Raw genomic sequence first — 23,718 nt, forward strand, 5'->3', positions numbered from 1 at the left:
AAAGGGTTAAGAACCTTGCTCAAGGGCCCAGCAGTGGCAGCTTGGCAATGCTGGGGCTTGAACCCTGACCTTCTGATCAGTAACCCAGAGCATTAACCGTTGAACAGCACCCCACGTGCTTTATTCCTTATACGTTTAATTGAAACGCAGTGCTAAGGACATGCAGTAAATATGTGCTTGATGTGGTCATTATGTACACACTGGCAGCTTCATCTGCACACACATTTAACATTTATCATGCTAATGTCAGTGTTTTTGTCTGTTCTTCTGTCAGCACTAAAAATCCATGTATCAGAGGCGACGCAATTAGTGCTGCAAGAGTTCAACTGCTTCCAGCTGGAGCTGAGAGGAGACGTGGAAATGAAGGGCAAAGGAAGGATGAGGACCTACTGGCTCCTGGGAGAGAGCATGGCCAAGCACGCCTGAGCAGAACGCCTGAGCAGCACACAGGAGGAAGCACGAGTGGAGAAATATATACGATCATGTAGCAGAAATGTTTAGAGGCACAAACGGCCCTGACGACAGCGAGAGAGAGAGGGAGAGAGAGAGAGAGAGAGAAGCACGGTGATGGAACTGCAGGGTGGAGCTGCACAGGTTTGAGGATATGATGTCCCAGAAATTCCTTTTCAGGCTGCGTTGGGTTAAAATAAACAAAATCAGCACCATTTGCAGGAATGGAAGGTTGATGTAAAGGACTAACAATTTCAAGCAGCAGGAGAGCATCATCTAGTGGTGTGAAGTCACACGTGTCTTTTTAATTTTTTTTTTTTTTTTAAGTTTTCGTAGGATGGCTCGGGAGTTTTGTCGTCATATTTGAGTAGTTTCATTTGTGAAAAGATGGAGAAGAAATGGTGTTTGTTTTCCCCTTGAAATGAAAATTGGCAGGAAGTTGGGGATGGTTGTGTATCATAATATATTATATTATATTGTGATAGAGTTTGGAAAATTTCACCCCTTGTGTGTTTAAAGTGTTCATTTTCCTATTAAATGCCCTTTAGTTCACTTCAAATAGACTGACCTTTGTGTTTTCCTATTTTATATACTTGCCACCAGTGCTTGAATTATTTGTGTTATTTGTGTAGGCATGTGCCAGTATTTATGATATCATGATATTTATCATACACAACATTGTTAAAAGCACTCCAGTATTGTATTTTAGGAAATTTAGTTGGGCATTATTTGTTCTCACAAGACAAAGTCAGCGGTCCTTATTTTGACCATATTTAAATGTGCATAAAAATTACAAAAAAAAAAATAGTGTTATAAATAAAAATAAAAAATAGTGACAGCTGTACTTTAAGAATACTTAAATATTTGTCCAAAATAATGTAGAAAATTTATTCAATCTTTAAACTTGCAGCATTAAAAACCATTAAAGCCTGTTGTAGCTCATCCACCTCATAGTTTGATGTGTTGTGTGTTCTGAGATGCTTTTCTGCTCAGCACGGTAGTAAAGAGTGGTTATTTGAGTTACCGTAACCTTTCTGTCAGCTCCCACCAGTCTAGCCAATCACCCCTGACCTCTCTCATCAACAAGGCGTTTCTGCTTACAGAACTGCTGCTCACTGGATGTTTTTTGTACCATTCTGTGTAAACTCAAAAAAGTTTTAAAAAGTTTTGTGTGCAAATCCCAGGAGATCAGCAGTTTCTGAAATACTCAAATAAGCTTGTTTGGCACCAACAACCATGCCAAAGTTGTTGAGATCATTTTCCTCCCCCATTCTGATGGTTAATGTGAAAATTAATTGAACTTGTATCTGCATGATTTAATGCACTGCTGCCACCTGATTGGGAATATTATAATTATGGTAATAGTGTAAAATAATAATAAAAGGTTTTGGAGTTATCATGACACATAATATTGGCACATGCCTATGGTTTTGTCATTTCACCTTTGAATATAGTTTATTTACTAAACATTAAAATTCTGGTTCAAAATGAAAGCTCAAGCTAAGACAGCATGTGTGCAGAAAAGACCTATTGTGCTAGACGCTACGCCGGATCATCTCTCCACACCTTCCTGCGGACGCTGTGGCGAAAGCCTGTACAGAACATCCACGTGCCAGCTCATGGACTCCATAGACACACTGATTGTATATGACCAGCTCAAGTGCTCACACACCTGTAGTTCCTTTTGAAAAGAGTATACATGTGTGTATTTAGAACAGAGTTAAACAAAAGTTTGCCAAATCCTGAACTTGTAATCATACTGTAACACTCAAACTCTATGAACACACCACAGCAAGCTGAATTCATGTGGTAAAGACGTGTGTTTTATAATGTGATATATAAGTGCAGCTCAGTGTTTTGTTTTGTTTTTTTTTTCTTTTTAGGAAGGGCTTCAATCTTGTGTTCGTTTCTATTAGTTGTCTCAAAATTGTGCTTCAGGAAAAGTGACTCAGTAGGAGATTTTTAAAAATCTAAAATATATGTTAGAAATACATTACTGTGAGTGTTCATGTACTTTATGGTGTGAGTGAGCTTTTGTAAAAAACCAACAATAAACTGTAAATACCAGAGTCTTACATGTAATCACTGTGTAACTCGTGTGTAACGCAACACTCAAAGTGTGAAGTGTGTAATGTTACAGGATTAAATGATGTTATGTGATGTTATTTTTATACTCTGTAAAACTGAACAAAAAAAATTGAACACTGCATAACTGTTTGAACTCAAAGTCACTGATTTATAGCTGGACTATACGTATCTGATCATCTTGGCACAGTGTTAACTCTTGGTTGGAGCGTCCATTTTGTCCTATTTATTAGATACATAAGGACAAATAGGCAACCAAACATGTCTCAAGGTATTGATTACCTATGAGGTAAGTGGAGGATTTGTTTATATATTTGTTATTTTTGTCTATGTAGGCATGTAAGAAAGCATTCAGAGATGAAGGGACAGTGCCACTTTTACAACTTAATCAATTTCCTGTCTTTCCGTCACTTTCTTTATATATTAAAAGAAAAAATCCACCCTGAAACACATTAAATATGGTTATATAGAAATATTTGTGATGTGTTTAGTGCTTCTGGTGCTAATTTGTTGGTTGGTGTTGTATTTTCATTATTCCCGAGAGTTCATCACAGACGTCACCGAGGGATATTTTTAATGCTCGCACATTAGCAGTAGTGTTTAATAGGAAATAAAATTAAACAAACATAAGTGAACTGCCAAGTTCCTCTGTTAGCACCTACACACAAACAAGCTTCTTTTCTTGCTCACCATTTTCCAGCTATGTTCAACATCATATTAATGAGAGCCCTTGCAAACATTGGACTCAACGTCCCAGAATGCAATGCAGCTATACGGTTAGTTAGTGATCTACGAGAGTATGAGCACGATGACATTGGCGGTGGAGTCAGCATGACTGTTGAAGGTTTGGAAGCTGATCTGTGTGAGGAGTGTGTGCAGACGAGGAGGTGAGAGAACCGGACGGACTGAAGGACTAAAGCGCTGCTGCATCGCTCTTTACAGTGGGCAGGTGAACGGCATTGTGGGTAATCACTAAATACAACAAGTTGATGAAAGAAGTTTAAATTAAAAAAATATATCATTGGATGACATTGAAGATCACATGTTAATTATGAAGATTAATATGCACACTATTGTATCAAGGTGGATTTTTCCTTGAAGTTCACAGAAGCTTCATGGTGAGAGAAGTTATATCAGAAACATTTCTGTTGTTTTATGTATGCAAAGCTACAGTTACTTTTCAGCTATGAGAGTTACAGTAGTCACTCTAACAGACAGCACAGCAGTCAGTGATGATCTGCTTATGTACAGACTGAATACTGAAACAGATGAACACACTCCTCCACACTCCACTCAACTCGAATGGATGTGGATGTGGATGAGCTGCTTGGCACCACGTTAGTTTCTTTTTCTTCTTCTCGTCCTGAAGAAAGTCTCCTGAAGACAGCGCCCTCATGCGATCAAACGATCAACATTTACTACTTTGGACGTCAGAAATGTTGTTCGTGTACAAATCTAAATGATAAAAACATAAATCAATCGACAGCGTCTTTAAAAATCAATGTTTTAACTTCAGGGCGCAGCGCAAAGCCAGCTTTTAAAACCCTTTCCATCCGAATCCCAAATGCCTCTATGTTGTCTATGTAGGGATACTACATAGGGGGTGAAATAACGGCTTTTACACCTTACGTAGTGCACACTGGGTCCAATAAGAATGCTGTTTGAGAGTCGGCCAATCACAGGGAGCGGTTGACGCGCCGAACGACAGCGACGATTGGTCATGTCGTATGTCATTCTAGTGCATTCCGAGCATGATTGGTTCAAACTCGCGTCGTTGTCCCGCCTCTTGGTCAAGCGAAGGGACTACTTCCGGTAGGCCGCCGTGTGTCCTGCGGAAGTCGGACCGTTGTAGTCGGGACACTGGCTGAAAACACCGGAGCGGCCTCGCGAAAGCTGGCGAATTCGCTTCATAAACACATTGTGTGTGGGCGGAGAAAGTGCTGAAAAGTGCATAAGCAAACGACAGGTGATTAAAAAAGGCAAAGAAAGAAAAGAAACACTGGGGTTTGCGTGAAGCCCCGAGCCGCTTTAGCCCCTTTGAGCCCGCTGAAGTCGGCGGTGGCGAGGCGAAGCGAGGCGGGAGGTGATGGAGCCCTCAGCGGCCAAGGGGAGAGCGCAGGGCCGCCTGCTGGTGTCCACCAGCCTGGACGCCAAAGACGAGCTGGAGGAGGTACACATGGCCTTTACATCAACCTTTATCACTCACACAACTCTACTTTCATTCCTCTCCTTTCACTCCCTTTGTTTCGATTAACATGAGAAGATTTCCTATTGTGTATGTACATATACATATGTGTTCCCTATTGTATAGATCTGCTGTATACATGCACACTGCACATGTCTTTCCTATTATTACACCAGTGAAAAACAACATTAGCAGCTTCTGCTTGCTATAGAAACTGTCACTGCATTATTTCCAGGTCATTTTGTAACTTTGTAGAGAGATCTGTCTCTGTATATGAAGTTGAGGTGAATTTACACACAAGGTCCTGATCCACAAAAAGAAGGAGTCAGTAGTGAAGCTGATGGAAGACTGGAGGCTGGTTGTGCTTCTAACCTTCAAAACTGCAAGGACAGAATGTCAGTGACCTGATCAACCATCCTGAAATGTCCAAAATTGCAAAGCAGGACTCCTGAAAGATGTCATTTTTTTAGACTCAGTGCTCATCAAGAGACATTCATGTTATTTTCACCTACTCTCATTGTGGTAGGGTTCAGGAAACACCTGCCGGGTAGCACCGTTTGCATGAGACGTCTGCCCTTATTTATGATTATATCATTATAAAATGTATTTATCAGGTTGTATGGGAAATATTTCTATCTGGTTTTGACCGTCTCAGTCCTCAGACATGTTCTGGAGAAGGCAGAGTATGACGTCTAGCAGACATAACAGAGATGGCAATGAAAATATTACCCCAAAAGAAGATATGAAAGAGTTTGCACACAGTTCATAAGGCAAACGATGGCCGTAAATGGTGATGTGTAATATTTATAATCGCATACAAAAAGAGGGTTGCAAACTTTTGAAAAATAGCATTTTGTATTCCACTATTAATATTGTTACATAAATTATTTTTGCAGCTTATGATGATGAAAGATCATCGTCACGCCCTGAAGTGTCTTGTGTTGTGGTTAACTTGTCTTATGTCTCGAATGTCTTGTGGTTATTAATTACAATGTGGGTGTGCAAACTTTTGCACTCCGCTTTATGTACGCTTGTAACGAAGTGCCCCAAATGTCTGTGACACACTTTGATCTGAAAATTTATACAAGGAAAAGATCTCAAATGAAACAATTACACACTTTTTCTTTCAGAAAAGCATATCATCATACCATTGCAATCAGGAATTTTACATTTCCTGCTGCCATTAAAAATAAAACACTTCAGGGCATGCTGTTATAGGAAAATAATCAACCACAGGGTCGTGGTATGGCTTGACATGAAACGGAGTTACTATTACCATCCTAAAGTTGACTATTTTCCTATAGCAGCATGTCCTGAAGTGTTTTATTCCTCTTATACTACAGTAATTTTCCTACGCCAGCCATTTTATAAGTGTTAAAGAATGACACATTGTACTTTTATCCATTTATAGTTACGTTTAAGGTTGTGGGACGTCAGCGAAACAAGTTAGTTCCTGTTATCACTTATGTTACATCAACACTTTCTGACCAGTCAGCTTCGAGAATTCAACAGCGGTGTGGTGTAAGTATATGTAATGAGCTCATGGGCATGTGTGTTAAAGCATTTTTCTCTGTGTGTGTGTTTCAGAGGTTGGAAAGGTGTGTGGCCGTCACCACTTCCATTACAAACGGATTGTCCGAGCGAGAAGCCAATGATGCCCTCACTGCCCACGTGAGTATTCCTGCTTGAGTTTGAGACGGTGATGTCCCTCATGCTAAATATACTCCAGGAGCACAAAAAAAGAACGATCCAAAACACACCAAGCTAGATATGAGAGAAAACCTTCCAGAAAATGTTAATAAATAAACAAACAAACAAATAAATAAATGTGGGCTATGAGCATCCAATCAGTCAAGACAGAGCTGTCAGTCATGTTGCCTGTCAACTTAGAAAACTCCGCCTCTTTCCCTAGCGTTCATGCATTCCGTCCTAGCTATGTGTTTTGGGCGCGTGGCTTTTTAGGGAGCGCTGAAGGGAAGGGGTTGTGTTCATTTCCTTCAGCTCTCTTCTTTCTGACAATCAGATCCACACTCTAAACATAAGACCAGATGTATTTAAGTAAAATTTGTAAAGGTCGAGTTATGTGAACTTTGTTGCTCAGAAAGATTCAGCAACTAATATGACTGAAGGACAACAACAATTACATTTCAGTCCTTAAAAGTGAATGATTATGGACATTATGATTATGGATTTTGTTTTGTATTGATATTTCACATTGCCCTTTTTCACTAGAGCCATGGACTCTGAAAAGATGAGACACATCTGTTGTGAATTTGATAAACTACCTCTCTGTCCACTTGTCTTTAATTCTTTAAGTCACGTTGTCACTTCGCTAGTCACAGCAGAGACGGTGAATAAAGTGAAAAATCAATGAAAGTTTGGGAAAAACGTCTCTCGCCCTGTAGCTAGTCTCGAGTCTGATGAGCTGCCTTCAGCTAAAGAATTTACATAAACACATGTGATTGGCTTTAACAGAGAATCTGCTACATTACTTGCACTGGTTTGTGTTTAGAAAACTCCGGCTGGTTTTTGCATTACATGTATCGTCTCTCGGTTCAGTCCGCACTCCACCTGTTGATGACCCCTGATCTAGACAGTGTAACCACTACCCCCTGAAAGTTAAATTATTAATAATCTGTTGTATGATTATAATAAATAAATAATCCTAATGTCGCTAAAAGAACCACAATCAAACTAAATTATTATTCAAGTGATGGGCTGTATACACTCCCAGTATCATATTTTATTAGTAACCAGTTGGTTGTGAGTTCAACTCCCAGTGGGATTCATTTGGAACTACAGGCCATATTTAGTCATCTTTGCATGCGTGCCTCGAATTTATTTTAAACACTCTTCAGGCACTCAGAAAATAATGGCTGCTTGGGAGAAGTCTCTGAGATTTAGCCCTCACTGGGAGCCCATTAGAAAGTAAAAGAAAATAAAGCACATGCTGGCTGTTATAATGACAGCTATGGGTATAAAGCCTACATTCACATAATTACTAGAAAAGAATTTACTGTTTTTAATAATGTGATTATTTTAACAGTCGCTGTGAGACTGTGTGCTGAATCAAATAATTCTCTCTCTTTGAGTTTTACATTGAGTTTTACATAGTGTTACATTTTATTCACGTTATGTAAAATGCACTGTTAGGTAATTGTGTGTGTATGTATATATATGTGTGTATATATATATATATATATATATATATATATATATATATATATATATATATATATACACACACACATATATATATATATATATATATATATATATATATATATATATATATATATATATATATATATGTAGTCTTTCTGTCTAGCTGTAAACTTGTGTATCACATTCAGCGTTTCACGTTAACTGTTACTTTTTACTTTACTTTACTTTAGAGTTACGTTTCACGTTAACTCTAAACTGTTTCTTGTTTTTGTTTTTGCTTTACAGCTAATAATGTGTATAAATGTGCTTGTGTGTGTAGGTGTGTAAAGGTCCTCAGCAGCATGAGGAAGTGTGCCTTGGCTTGTTCACGCTGCTGCTCACAGAGCCTTCACAAGCACAGCGGGTGAGGAATCAGCATACACACACACCCACACACCCACACACCACTTTGCATGTACACATGTTAAGGGTGTAAAGTTTTACTCATTGGAATTGGTGCACTGTTTATGATTTAAATTATGATTTAAAACAGCATGTATCTGGCAGAAGTTGGGAAGTGATCAGGGATGAATCCACACAGCTCTGTATCACCTTACAGCTGTAAGGTGTGATACTGTGAAGGAGGTGTGGGCTTATTGCCTGTCAGTCACTGTGAAGTAGGTGTGGCCTCTGTTCCTGTAAGTCCTAGAGAAGGAGGTGTGGCCTCTGTTCCTGTAAGTCCTAGAGAAGGAGGTGTGGCCTCTGGCTGTCGGTTTTAAGTGAAGGAGGCGTGACCTCTGTATGTGACTGTCCTTGTGAACATGGCATTGTGTCAGTACTTATCTGTCTCTCAAGGAGGCATTGCCTCTTTGGGTGTGTCCTAGTCAAGGAGGTCTGGCCTATGTTCCTGTAAGTCCTAGTCAAGGAGGTGTGGCCTCTGTGGCTTTCAATCCTAGTGAAGGAGACGTGGCCTCTGGCTATTGGTTTTAAGTGAAGAAGACGTGGCCTCTGTGATTGTCAGTTTTAAGTGAAGGAGGCGTGGCTTCTATTCCTCTAAGTCTTAGTGAAGGAGGTGTGGCCTCTGGCTGTGTCATAGTTGAGGAGGTGTGGCCTCTTTTCCTGTAAGTCCTAATGAAGGAGGCGTGGCTCCTGTGGCTTTCAGACCTCGTGAAGGTGTGGTGGCCTCTGGCTGTAAGTTCTTCTGAAGGAGGCGTGGCCTCTGGCTGTCAGTTTTAGTAAAGGAGGCGTGGCCCCCATTTCTCTAAATTTTAGTAAAGGAGACTTGGCCTCTGTGGTTATGTCATAGTGTAGGAGGTGTGGCCTTAGTGCTTATAAGTCTCAGTGATGAAGGCGTGGCCTCTGTGGCTGTCAGTCCTAGTGAAGGAGGCATGGCCATTGTTGCCTGTCAGTCTCAGAGAAGGAGGTGTGGCCTGTGTACTGGTCTGTCCCAGGGAACCTTTGTGGCCTTTGTGCTTATCTGTTCCTCAGTGAGGGACAGTTTCAGTCCTAGTAAAGGAGGCATGACCTCTACTGCCTGTCTGTCTGAAGGAAGTAGGCGTGGCCTCCAGGTTCTTTAAGATAAAATCATTTCCACAGGATCCTATTGCATCATATGGTAAGATGATTAAATATCTCATTTCATATAGAATGGAGACACACAAGCACACAGGTTTGAACACAATGCTCAGCATTCTGATTTGATCAACACCATTAACTTATGTTTAAGGACAGGCCGCGCTCTGTATACTTCACACTTCATCTTAGTGTGTTCATCTTAAGGTTTGTGACTGTAAAGGTTCTTCTGTAATGTTATCATCTGAGTGCTTTCTTCTCCACGCAGTGTTACAGAGACCTGACGCTAGTCAACCGTGACGGCATGAATGTGGTTCTGATCAAGATTAACCAAATCCTCATGGAGAAGTTCCTCAAACTGCAGGACGTGTGTCGCACGCAGGTTTGCATACTGACTGGTCTTAGTATGTGGTGGTGAGTTCTCGAGTCTCACCCAGGGTCATGCTGCTTAACCCTGTTTTTCTGTCTCTGTGCACAGCTGGTGTGGTTGGTCAGAGAGCTGGTGAAGAGTGGGGTCATAGGAGCCGACGGAGTCCTCATGACCCTCATGAAGCAGATCGCTGGTACCTCACTGACTTCACTCACATTTACACTGATCCACATATCCACGTAGTCTTACTTGTCATATTAAAATAATTTATACCTCAGGCTGTTGACTCCTCGAATTCTGATTGGTCAGAAGGTGTTGATTAATATTCTATAACAGCATCTCTGACAGCAGTTTCTATAGTTTATAAGTTTATATTAATGCGCCCATTCTAATGTTATCATTTCTATAGTAACAGCTCATTCACGAGGATTTGTATAGTGGACACGTCACAAATGGATATAAAAAGCGTGTATAACCGTTGATATAGAGAGGAGATTTATTTATTTATTTATTTATTTATGGAAGGAGTCTCCAATGTCAGCCCTTTGTAACAATCAGAGGTAAAGCTGTAAATGTACGTTTTCCACCATGGGAAAGTCTTCAGGACGGAAGGCTTTGCGATTCACACCACTCAGTCATTGATTATTTTCCTATAACTGCATACCCTCAAGTGGTTTATTCCTCACATGACTGATTTCCTGAATGTGTGGCTTTCTTTAGGAGGTGACATCACGATTAAAAACCTGTGGCTGGCTGAAAATGTCTTGGACATCTTAGTGGAGCAAAGGTACTGTTAATACACTCGAACTGTACTGTATATCATGGTCACAGTTTTATTTGGGGTCGCAAGTTTACATACACCTTGCAGAATCTGCAAAATCATAATAATTTTTTAAAAATAAGAGGGATCATAAAAATTGCATTCTGTTTTTTATTTAGTGCTGCCCTGAATAAGCTATTTCACATAGCAGATGTTTACATATAGTCCACAAGACACAAGAATAACTGAATTTACACAAATGAACCAGTTCAAAAGTTTACATCCCCCTGGCTCTTAATGTATCGTGTTGCCTTCTTGAACATCAGTAAATGTTTGCACCTTTTGTAATAGTTGTGTACGAGTCCTTCAGTTGTCCTGAGAATTTTTCTGAAGAACAGTGGGCAGTTTAAGTGCTCAGGACAAACAAGGGACTCAAGAACAACTATCACAAAACATAAAAACAGTCGTTGATCATCAAGAAACAGCACACAGTATTAAGAATCAAGCGTATGTAAACTTTTGAACTGATATAGACGCAAATTCCGTTATAGGGCAATGCCTGGTGTTTGCTATGTTAATGTGTTACTTTGTGGTATTTGTGGTCGTTTTTGTGCACAGGGAGTGGGTGCTGAAGAGCGGAATGCTGGTGGCCATGTCTGTATATACATATCTGAGACTTATCGTGGATCATGGGACACAGGGCCTCCTGCCGCTCCGCCAGAGAGAGGTGGACTTCTGCGTCGGCCTGCTGCGAGAGAGGGTGAGAGAGAAAAGGGAAGGAGTGCGATCATGTGATCAAACATGTAAACTTGTGGTTAATATTATATAGTAGTAGCTATTTCACATAGATGCTGTATAAACTACAGGCTTTCCTAAACTGAAATAGGTTCCTCTTTTGTTTACATCAATCACAAGTCAATTTTAAACTCGGGTTACTTCCAAAAGTGAAATGGGAGAAAATGTTTAATTTTATTTAAATATTCTGTTCTGTCTGCAGCACAGGAGCATTGTGGGTATTTTAAGAGTCAGTGCTTCATCACAAACTGAAGAGATTAGTATGATGATGCTTAGCATAGTTGCTTATCCAGTTAATTTGATCAAACACATGGCATTCATTGTGTGAGGAAATTGCATTTAGATAGCAAGGTTTTGTAAAATATTTATATGATGTGTATTATAGAATGAAAAGGTCTATTATAAACAGGAAAAGCAGTTTTAGCCAGAACATTTTTGACTGTTTTCCAGAATTCTTAAATTTATGGTGATGAGACTAGACTGATTTTTGTCTCGGTTGGTTGTGGTTATTTAGTGGTTATACATTATAAAGGCATTTTATAATCCTGTATTAATACATAGCCTGCTTCTATAAATGTTCAGTCCAAATGCAGGGTGCATTGTCATTAAATAACAATGACAAAATTTTATTTATTTGTTTTTCATTATTATTTTTGTATATTTTAGCCAAAGTATAATTTTGGTGTGTGTGTATGTGTATATATATTACACATATACAATGCACATAAAATACAGACTCTGCCTTAGTGAGCTTTCCAAAAGAGTACAAACACAAGGCTAGAACTCTTATTTGCAGGTTTAAATCCATTTTTTTTTTGTTTAATATAACTTAGTAATTTTATTGACATGCTAGCTGATCTCTGTGTTCTTACCTATTCAGTTTTTTTTCTTCTACATACCCTTGCCCTTCATACCTATTTATTATATCATATTTCTTTTCTGACATGTTTTATATTATTATTGCAAAGTTGGTATTAGTATGAGAATGATGTATGGTGATGGCTGAGTGTAAACAGGAGGTAATTAAAGAGACTCTTGTCTGTTTCTCACTTTTTCTCTGTCAGTTTATGGAGTGTTTTATCATCGGGAGAGATCTCGTCAGACTGTTACAGAATGTAGCTCGAATCCCTGAGATGGAGCTCCTGTGGAGAGACCTGCTGCACAACCCTCAGAGCCTGAGCCCACAGTTTACTGGTGTGTGTGTGTGTGTGTGTGTGTGTGTGTGTGTGTGTTGCAGTAAGAGACTCTGCTTTTAGTGTTTACCAGTGCCAGACAAGTTTCTGAACACCCAGTGTTTGGGGTTATTTTGGGTTAAACATTAAGCAATGGGTTTAAATTCTATAAAAATTGAAACAATCCAGATGTAACTGCAAAGAGTCACGATTCTAGCACGGAGCAGTATATTTGTCCTATAACTGATACCAGAACATTTTTAGTCTTTTGTCTCTGAGATGTCACTGATTTTCCAGTTAAATGTATCATATTTTAAATGTGTGTGTGTGTGTGAAATGCCTTTGTAGGTCTGTTGCAGCTTCTCACCTCTCGTACATCCCGCAAATTCCTGGCTTGCCGCCTCACTCCTGATATGGAGACCAAGCTACTGTTCATGACCTCACGGGTAAAAGCACACACACCACCCACACAGCTGAGACCTACTTCATAACACAGCTAAGTAGAAATACTTTAGAACTACTCATCTGGATGCTGAACGTATGTGTGTGGGTGTTTCTAGTAATTTAACATTTTTATTATTTATTATTCTTCATAATTAATTTTTTTGGTTTCTCTACTTAGCTCATAGTACTACAGTTACACACACTGTTAGAAGGAGATCAATATGGAGCTAAGCGTCTCTGTCTCTGTGTCTTTCTGTGGCTGCAGGTTCGATTTGGCCAGCAGAAGCGCTATCAGGACTGGTTTCAGAGGCAGTACCTGTCCACGGCTGAGAGTCAGTCGCTGCGGTGTGATCTGATCCGCTACATCTGTGGGGTGGTGCACCCCTCCAACGAGGTCCTGAGCTCAGACATCCTGCCTCGCTGGGCCATCATCGGCTGGCTGCTCACCACCTGCACAGTAAAGACTCCACATACACACACACACACATACACACACACGCGCGCATGAAGATGTTCAATCATTTTGAAGTGTTTTTCTAATCAGAACTGAGCTCACTGGGCTGAAATGTTTTCATATCCTCTCTTTGACACTATTTTTCCTAAATCTCTGTTGTTGTGCAGAATGTATTTGTCCTTAAACGTTTTAATTGCAGTTCATTTTAATTGCTTTCATAATTCACAAAGCTGATTTAAAAAAAGTTTTACTGCGATGTATTGGCCACACGCCCAGTGTTCCTAGATTCACAGCAACCTGGATCAGGATAAAACGTTTACTGAAGATGGAAAAAAGAGACTTTTAGTTATTTTATTCTTTTTATTTATTTATTTAGACCTTTTATTCCTTAGACCTTTTATAACTTTCCAACAACAGAACGCATTTGGTCCAAGCTGACATTATTTATAGCCTGATTTATTTTTGAGTTATTAGGGACCAGATAAGCAGGCTAATAAGAACAATATTTATATTATAATAAATTTGAGAATGTACTAACTAAAAAAAAAAAAAAAAACTCAAACTACATTGCTATGCTTCATATTTAGTCCCCGTACCTATGAACACTTGCAGAACCCCAACACTATGCAGATTTTTATTAGTAAGTCAAAACTAAACGATTTGTGGAGGATCTTTTAAGATTGGGAGAACTGAACAAATGAGTGGTGTGTTCAAAAAAAACGGTCACCTTGTCACCTTTTCTTCATACTAATTACATAAAGCAAGTAGTATTAAGAATCTTAAAGATGTTTCACCATACAACTGAAGAGCTTCATCAGTTCTACCAGTGAAACAAGTTCGATCACATTCGCCTTCTTCTCCTAGACACTTCAGAAAGACAGCAAGTGCTATGTTAAACTCTGTGTTACCAAAATTATTGGAATTCTCTGGACCCATCTTTCAAGCCTCACAGTAAAATACTTTTACTTTCAAATAGCGCTTATTTGCTTATTCTAACCTGCGTACCTGTGTGCAGTCGAACGTCGCTGCTTCCAACGCCAAACTGGCCCTGTTCTACGACTGGCTCTTCTTCAACCCGGAGAAAGACAGCATCATGAACATCGGTGAGGATGGAAGCTGACATTGTCTCCTGATACTGATGTTTCTAATGAATCCATACGATTTGCATTGTTTTCATTTCTTAATTTGCTGTTAATGTATGTGTTTTTCAGAACCAGCCATTCTGGTGATGCATCATTCAATGAAGCCACATCCCGCCATCACTGCCACGCTGCTGGATTTCATGTGTCGAGTGAGTTGAATTAGTGTATCAAGACAATTAGTGTATCAATTAGTGTATCAAATTCTCCCACAGCCAAAGCATAGCTACTTATCACTGCCTCTTCAGCTGAAAAGACAGCCACAAACAAAATTGGTGGTACAGAACAGATGATGGAATTTTTTATTACATTGCTATTAATGGTGCAGCCCAATATCACACACTGCACCTTTAATATTAAATGACTGGCGGGTCATAAATAAGAAAAGTCAATAAAGAGAGGAAAAAAAATATATATATATATTAAATGACTGGCTGTTTGTTTTTAAGCCTGGTTAAAGCAACACAAAATTGTTTCATCAATTGATTCATTTCATCTCTTGTTTTTCTTTTTTGTACTTTATCTCAGATAATCCCTCACTTTTTTCCACCATTGGAGGGCCAAGTGCGCCAGGGTGTCTTCAACTCGCTTAACTTCATTATGGAGAAGAGAGTTCTGGCGTGAGTATTACACACACACACAAACACACACACACACACACACACACACACACTTCCTTTTAACTAAACTGGTTATACTAGGGTGCTGTTGAATTCCCAATTCTGATTGGTCACAAGGTGTTGATTAATTTTCTATAACAGCAGCTCGAAATCACAGGCTTGTATCAATTCTGTAAGGAGATGTTTATTTAACAATTCTGGAAGGAGTCTCCAGTGCCAGCTGACTAAGTTTTCTGCCACAGGGACGTCTTCAGGGTGTAGAACTTTGTGTTTTTTTTCTTATTAACTTATTAGCAAGAAAAAGAAATAAGAGAGCGAGGGTGGTCAGAGCAACTGTAGCTGCTATAACACTAGTGATAACAGGAACTAACTTGTACTGAGGACGTTCCACAAAATTAAACATAACTATAAAAAAAAAAACTATAAAAGAAGTATGTGTCATTCTTTAATAAATATATGTTTTATTCCTAACAAATTGCTGTGGTATAAGAGGAATAATACATGAGAGTCATAGTAAAATAATAATAATACAATAAGTTGTAATTTGTACTTGCAAACACAAAATAACATGACAATAACATGTTTGTGTTTGAGTGTTGGGGGAAAAAGACACATGAACTGAACAGCACATATAAACTTTGTGCTAACTCTCTACACCTCTCCCCTTTGCTCAGGCACTTGGCTCCGTTGTTCGACAACCCCAAACTGGACCGGGAGCTGCGATCCATGCTGAGAGAACGTTTCCCTGAGTTCTGTAACTCACCCTCTCCACCCACAGAAGGTCCGAATCCCAAAACCGTCCACTCTCAAAACTGCCATCTTGGTCTATAGTGCCAACTATAACTGTCTCACTTTTTACTATTTATCTTTCTATTCTTCAGTGAAAATGGAAGAGTCTGTTCCCTTAGAGATGGACAATCACGTGCTGGATAAGGAGGACGGTTGCTATGACAACACAGACGCAACATTTAGTGATGATGAGGAAGAGTTGAACAATAAGGGTAAGAGATTGTCACACACTGCTACTGTGTTCAGCAGCTAAGCCGTATACTTAGACTTTAGGAACTCATTTCTTTGCTGCCTCATGCTGCAATTTTTCTCCTAAGGTAAGAAACGTGAGTTCAGGTTTCAGCACATCAAGGAGACGTACATAGAGGAGCCGTCTGACATCACGCCTTACGTGGACCAGCTGGATGAGACGCTGAAGGAGAAAGTGTTACAGTTACAGAAAGGGAGGTGAGACAACGGCCATGTTTTCTTGACTATAAGGTGTCTTTGGGTGGCGACGTGGTGTGTACAGAGGTGCCAACATCTGAAGCAGTTTAGCTTTAGCATTTACATTTGATCACTTGGTACGGCAATATAAGTGACACCTTAAAAAAAAAAAGAGAGAGAAAGAAAAAACACTTTTATGCCTTCTCAGCTACAGAAGCCATCGGACCAAACGCGAATTAAATTCACTAGGTTGGAAAGCTGGTGAAAGGACGTGGGTAGTAAAAGACACATCGGTAGTTACTTTCACTTTGTGTAAACTTTATCTAGATGACCTTTGACCTGTCAATATGCAATCCTTGGATTTGTTAACCAAGTAGAAAACAATAGTGAGGATTTTGCATTTCATGTCAATAAATAGATCGTTTAATATTAAAAGTGCAGGGTAAAATATGCTTTGCATCAACATTTAATTAAAAAAAAAAATCATCACCTGGTCGTTTTCCAGGCTTCAACCTGTGCCTTCTGTAGGCTTAGATTCCTATCGATGTGGTCTTCTGCTGTTGTAGCCCCTCCATCTCAAGTTTCCTCGCGTTCTGCGATGCTTTTCTGCTCACCACGGTTGTAAAGAGTGGTTATTTGAGTTACCATAGCCTTTCTGTCAGCTGGAACCAGCCTGGCTATTCACCTCTGGCTTCTCTCCTCAACAAGGCGATCTGTCCACAGAACATTATTTATTACACACAAATCACACAAATAGAAATATTAAATCATCTGATATGTGTGATGAGGCTGTGCACTTCAGTAAAGCAACTGATGGCTCTTTTTGTAACAAAAGCCTTCATCTAGACATCTGAATCAGAACAGAGGAAACCAAGGCCAATCCATCCAATGTCAAATGTCCAACTAATTGAGCTGGATAAACTGTTTAATCATCTGTAAAACATAATCAGAGCAGACAGAAAGATATGTTTTATAGTCTGGAAAATACAGCGTGATTAGAGCAGTTACACTAAATGCTCCTTTGAGATCTCACAGTGAAGTGTGTGTTGTTCTGGCGCAGTGACACAGAGACGCAGTGTGAAGTCATGCAGGAAATAGTGGACCTGATTCTCGAGGTGAGTTTAGATCAGCAGATCGAAGGATTGTTTTTAATTTGCATTTGATGTAAATAGTGACCTGAAGCTCTGTCGATATTTCTCTCCCTTTTAGGAGGACTTTGACTCAGAGCAGATGTCCACGCTGGCTTCCTGTCTAGCTGAGCTGTTCAAAAGCCATTTCAGAGGAGATGTGCTGCCTGAGGAAATCACTGAGGAGTATGTCTCTCTCTCTCTCTCTCTCTCTCTCTCTCTCTCTCTATCATTGACTCTGTGTGTGTGATTCATTGGGTGTGATTTCCAAAAATTAACTTTTTGGATACAGTCCTTGCTGCAGAACCAAAAGTCTGGGGGTGGAGCTGGATCTCATCCACCATCTCCTATAAGTCTAACCCCTAACCTTTAGCTTGATGCAAAATGCACAACATACTTATCTATACACGTAAATATCCAGCCTGAAACACATCAGGATTTCCACTCCTGGACTTTTGTCTCGACTCCGCCCATGTAGTCCTTGCCATGGACTTTTTGTTCTGCTGCAAGGGCACTTAACTTTTTCATCATCGACCACCAGTTCAGTATCAGAGGTTGGCAGTGGTTAGTCTTTTGGTACCTGCTCAAAATCAGTACCAGCAGAGTTACTGCATACTGACTCGTTATGCAGACTGTAGGTGTTTTGAACTCTCCTTTATTAACTGACACCCCCTGGAAGCCCCGCCCTCTTCACCTCATCTTGCATAATCACTTGACCATTGTCCTTGACAAGCAGTTAAAGGACAGTAATTTCAGCGCAGCTAAAATAAGCCAGTTGACCAAGCAGCCATTCATAAAAAAGGAACGTTGCGATAAAAGTAATGATGCAATTGATTTTTATATTTCCTAACTGAGCACCCCAGTCTTCTCTCAGATTAGTGGAAATTAAAGCTATAACTCCTGGATTGGTTGGTTCCTGTCTGGGACTAGTTTTTCAGTTGAGCAGTGGAAAATATCTCTGTGTGTTCTTGTACAAAATTTACATAGAAATTTAAATAAGGTCCATATAATACATCATCAGCTCTAAGCAAATCCTGTGTGTTTAACACTGTATGTCTGTGTGTGTGTGTGTGTGTGTGTGTGTGTGTTTAGGTCGCTGGAGGAGTCGGTGTGTAAGCCAGTGTGTCTGATCTTCAGGAACCTGTGTCAGATGCAGGAGGACAACAGTGGCTTCTCAGTGCTGCTGGACATGCTCGCTGAGCTCTATCAGAAACAGCCCAAAATTGGATATCACCTCCTCTACTACCTCAAGGCGAGGTGTGTTTACTGTCCACACTTCATTCTTCATTCACTTCACTTTACACTTCATTCTTGGTCTGTGGGATTAGCAGTTTTTCTGTGGTTTGCTGTCATTGTGCCATGAGAATGAGGAAATAAGAGCCATTGGTGGTATTATCACTGCTTCTGCTTTTAGGAAGCAAAGGGATAGGCGAGGAGAAAAGTTTACGCCTCCTTCGTTTTGGTTATTCGTGGCTTGACTGTAGGAATGCCCCATCCCTTTTTAGTTTCACACACTAAAATGGAAAACCCCCCCCCATTGCAACTATTTTCATTGCAATACATGTAATATGTCTTCATCTCTCAGCCTGGTGTGATCACGGCTTTATAGTGAGATCGGATAAAGCTCTATAATGCTAAAAATTCTCTCCTCTGTTTCTCGACAGTAAAGCGGCGGCGGGAAAGATGAGTCTGTACGAGTCATTTGCTCAGGCCACGGCGCTGGGGGACCTACACACGTGCCTCATGATGGACATGAAGGCCTGCCAGGAGGATGATGTGAGACTGCTCTGTTACCTCACACCCTCCATCTACACAGAGGTACACACAAACACACACACGGTCTGATATCGTTCTATTATTGGCTCCATTATCTGCACTGTAGTGCTGTCAAATTGCTTCAAATTTTTTTTATTTACTTACACAAGATGTAGTAGTCTAATTGATTCTAAATAGTATTTCATTTAATTTTATAGTCCCACATACAGAGCAAACACTAACAGTAGTGATACATAGATACACAGAATACTTTATTGATTCCCGAGGGAAATTTTGTTGCAGCAGAAATTACAAGGACACAAACAATGTACAGAGAACACAAACAGTACCCATGGCAGTAAATAAGAATAAAATAAATAAATAAAAAGCTTAGTAGCAATAAAAATAAAGTGGTTGTAGTGCAGGTGATGATCACAAGATGACTATCGTTAGAATGTGTCCATAAGAAAAAAGAATAAATATTAATACATTATAAACTATGGAATATCAAAATTCTACTTTGTTTTTATTCGTTTAGCCACATTAATGTTTTCTGTTTGCTGAAATTTTGCTTTATTTTATGGTTTTATCACTCAATCCCAAACCAGCTTCCTGTTCACTCACTACATAGTGTATGACACAGTGGCATAGTGTGCACAATGGAACACCATTCAAGCAGAGAAAAACTGTGATAAGTGTCTGAGGGAAATTGTGAACTACTATGCAGTGTAGTTTTTGTTGTTTTTTTCCCCAGTTCATCCTGTCAGCACTAGTGGACAATTTGGCCCAAAAAAACAAAAAAAAAAAACAATAAACCTAATTGAGGGCATTTTTTGCTAAACACCATATAAATCATAGTATTTAGTTGTGTTGATGTTTTGTGCCAAGAGTCGACACACGTTATGAAAAACTTCATAGTACCATCATAGCATAATTTTTTGTGATATGAAAATCATATCGCTAACAGAATAGCAGCTTTTCATAATACAGTTTTTAATATTTGCGTGTGTTTTATTTCTCCAGTTCCCAGATGAGACCCTACGCAGTGGAGAACTCCTAAACATGATCGTAGCGGTCATAGACTCCACACAGGTTTGTTTTTAGCGTTCAGTTCTGCATTCAGTTAGAGTGATAACTCACCTTCACTACATTTTCATTTCTTTCAATATGCTCTTGTGTTCACAGCTTCAGGAGCTGATGTGTCACGTAATGATGGGAAATCTGGTAATGTTCCGCAAAGACTCCGTGCTCAACATCCTCAGTAAGTCCGTCTCCGTGTGTCTGGCTGACGCCGTGTCCGTCTCCACTCATGTCTGTCTCCATCCATCTCAGCTGTCCATTTGTAATTGGATCACTCGAGACTGATGTCTGAACAGGCCCTGAGTGTACACGCTGTGTAATTGTGTGCGTGCGTGTGTGTGTTGTGTGTTACAGTTCAGTCACTGGACTGGGAGACGTTTGAGCAGTATAGCACATGGCAGTTGTTTCTGGCCCACAATATCCCACTGGAGACCATCATCCCCATCCTACAGCACCTCAAATACAAAGGTAAGAGCTGCACTCCTGTCAAACTGTCCTCCTTCTGCTTTATTACTCAGGATTAATTTGTGTTTGGGTTCAATTAATTATGCTTCATTAATCTCTCTCTCTCTCTCTCTCTCTCTTTCTCTGTGTGTGTGTGTGTGTGTGTGTGTGTGTGTGTGTGTGTGTGTGTGTGTGCAGAGCATCCTGAAGCTTTATCCTGCTTACTCCTGCAGCTTCGCAGGGAAAGGTAGGCTTCTTATTGACCCAAATCACACTGTTATTTAAAGGTGTGGTCAGCATTTTTTTTTCATCCTGCATGTGTGTTTGCGTGCGTGCAGTCCCACAGAGGAGATGGTGAAGATGGTGTTGAGTAGGCCGTGTCACCCGGAGGATCAGTTCACCACCAGCATCCTGCGCCACTGGGCAGCCAAACACGACGACCAGCTGGCTGAGCATATCAAGGCCCTTCTCATCAAGAACAACAACATGCCTCGCAAACGCCAGAGGTATCACCACGCCAAGATGTAATCCGTACCAACTTCTGACATCTTCAGTTTATTTTTTGTTGTTTGTTTGAACCCCTAACAGCCACAGGAAATGTATATATCACAGTCTCGTGTGTGCTTGTGTGCCCTGTTTTCTTTTTCAGCTTACGAAGCTCCAGCAGTAAATTGGCTCAGCTAACCCTGGAGCAGATGTTGGAGCATTTAGACAGTCTGAGGCTGAGCCTCAGTAACACCAAGAATAACTGTGAGTCTGTTATTTTACTCCATCATACGTTCATGTACTTCATAAAGCAGGGCCTTTGCATTCCTCTGATATACAGTGTCTATAAATAGTACCTGTATTTACATGTATGTATGTGTGTGTGTGTGTGTGTGTGTGTGTGTGTGAAGTCTTTACCCAGACACCCATCCTGCAGGCTCTTCAGCATGTCCAGGCCAGCTGTGATGAAGCCCATAAAATGAGGCAAGTCTCTCCACAGTATAAAATGTACCTTCATGTATTGAGTCTACTTAGAAAAAACGTGAATACACCACAGCATACACCATACACAGGTTTTATTAACATGTACTTATTGAGAGAGTACGCATGTGAGAATTTAGAGGTCAGAATAGAGTTGATTTTTATATTCAGACCCTCATATTTAAACTCCAGATGTCTGAGTTGTATGCGCCTATCTCATTCTCCTCACCAGGTTCAGTGATCTTTTCTCCTTGGCTGAGGAGTATGAGGATTCCTCGAAGCAAGCCAAATCTCGGCGCAAAGCTCCAGCGTCCTCACCGCGCTCACGTAAAGGCGCAGCGCCTCCAGCCAACAACGAGGAGGACAGCGGCTCCAGTAGCGCCTCGGTGAGTTCCTGTCTATGAAATAACGATATTTACATGCCAAAAGTTTTGCCCAATACATGAATGACAATGCCCAACTAAGAAATTACAAGGTCTGATCCAGAGCAGACAGTTCCTGAGACCACAAATTAAAAGATTGAAATCGAAATAAATTCTGCCTTGAACCCTAATAGTCTCCTTGTGTGACCGCAGGAGGAAGAGGACTCCAAACCCAAAGCACCCAAGAGGAAACGAAAAGGCTCGTCAGCCGTGGGCTCAGACAGTGACTGAGAGGACACGCCAATCTCCACATGCCCCACCCCCCAACATTTCCATGACCACGCCCATTCCAGTGTGACATCACTGGAGAACAAACCACCAGCCAGTCATCTGCTCTGACCACTCATCAAAGAGGAAGCGCTGGATTTCCTTCCTGGGACTTTGACTGGAGCAAGCCAGGAAGCACACCCTGTAGCTTCCCTCAGCACTAGTGTGATTGGCTGCTTGGGGATTGGGGGCGTGACTGAGGCTACAGAAGAGCTGCTAAGCTTCAGGAGCCTCCTTTCCTCCCCTGACTGGGACGGACTGACGGAAAGACGGATAAAATTGCACACAGGAGTCATTCTTTAGTGTCTCTGTACTCATTGACCCACTTATCCTGATTGAGCACAATCGCTGTGCTTAAAAGGGGGGGAAAAAATCCCACACTGTAGACTACACGAGGGAGATGATTTACAACATTCACCATGAACGTTTGAACGTTCTACTCCACTCCCAGAAGACACATTTTATCGTTTGATAATGAACAAGCATTTGCTTTGTCCCTTATAAATCCCTCTTTGTCCTGATTGGATGTCGTGGCCCAGTGGAGGCGACGCCGGGGGTTTTACAGGGAGGACGACACTCCTCCTGGATGGATTTTTACCACGAGTGCACGGCACAGGTGCAGAAATTGGATTGTAAAAAAAAAGGTGGACTTGACATGACAGACTTTTTAAGAAAATTGCTTTCTACTGACCTATTTTCATAAAAAAAATCATAACTATGTAAAAGGATTATGATATTAATAAAAAAGGCAGGGACAAACACTTTTTGTCTTTAATAAATGGTTGTGGAGTTTGAAATGAATTGTACATTTATAAAGGTTGGCTGCTTAAAAGAGCTTTTAAAAAAAATTGTCGGAGTCATTACATGCGAAGTTTCTCAAGTGTCTGGAGCACAGCTGGGAAGACGATGAACCCTGGCGCTCAGGAGATCATAATACAGTGAAATCTCACCAGCAGCAGAATTTTGGCAGATCTGCAACATGTTTTTCTTCCTGGTCTTGAATGAAAGTGTGCACACAATACCTTGGCAGGAAGTTAAGTGTAGTTGGGGTTCAGGAATTTTGGAAGCAGTGGCTTCAACTTAATTTCCATAACACATTATCACACACTCTGGTTTAATGTAAATCATGGGGGACATATTGGGAAAGCCTTCACAGTGAGCATGCTTGCAAAACAATTTTATTACTTCATGGAAATGTTGTAACTGAATATAATCCAGCTGTATTTGATTGAGAAAATAACTGCAGTAGAAA

General features: G+C 40.4%; 2 protein-coding genes across 3 annotated transcripts in view; both read left to right on the forward strand.

Annotated features, from left to right (window-relative positions):
* The window catches only part of npr1a (natriuretic peptide receptor 1a), a 95,512-nt gene extending 92,980 nt beyond the window's left edge, over positions 1-2,532 (forward strand). Inside the window, exon 22 of the mRNA XM_053231266.1 lies at positions 275-2,532. Coding sequence (XP_053087241.1) covers positions 275-426 — 152 coding nt within the window. The 3' untranslated portion in view covers positions 427-2,532. The remainder of the gene's footprint in view (positions 1-274) is intronic.
* Positions 2,533-4,347: 1,815 nt separating this feature from the next.
* On the forward strand, positions 4,348-23,247 carry ints3 (integrator complex subunit 3). 2 transcript variants are annotated; one of them, XM_026942375.3, is made up of 29 exons: positions 4,348-4,705; positions 6,308-6,391; positions 8,205-8,288; positions 9,705-9,818; positions 9,915-9,999; positions 10,527-10,593; positions 11,185-11,326; positions 12,426-12,555; positions 12,882-12,979; positions 13,243-13,434; positions 14,447-14,534; positions 14,643-14,722; positions 15,099-15,190; positions 15,865-15,971; positions 16,072-16,191; positions 16,297-16,426; positions 17,466-17,520; positions 17,615-17,718; positions 18,625-18,789; positions 19,197-19,350; positions 20,311-20,379; positions 20,473-20,548; positions 20,722-20,835; positions 21,010-21,058; positions 21,150-21,335; positions 21,461-21,561; positions 21,708-21,780; positions 22,010-22,163; positions 22,353-23,247. In XM_026942375.3, exons 1-29 carry the CDS (start codon positions 4,622-4,624, stop codon positions 22,428-22,430), a joined length of 3,075 nt encoding a protein of 1,024 aa, XP_026798176.3. In that variant the 5' UTR covers positions 4,348-4,621; the 3' UTR covers positions 22,431-23,247. The 2 variants fall into 2 exon arrangements, with proteins under 2 accessions (XP_026798176.3, XP_026798177.3); XM_026942376.3 differs by having other exon boundaries at positions 21,150-21,317.
* Positions 23,248-23,718: the final 471 nt, after the last annotated feature.

Source organism: Pangasianodon hypophthalmus, chromosome 29 (genome assembly GCF_027358585.1).
Source record: "Pangasianodon hypophthalmus isolate fPanHyp1 chromosome 29, fPanHyp1.pri, whole genome shotgun sequence".
Classification (NCBI taxonomy): Eukaryota; Metazoa; Chordata; class Actinopteri; order Siluriformes; family Pangasiidae; genus Pangasianodon; species Pangasianodon hypophthalmus.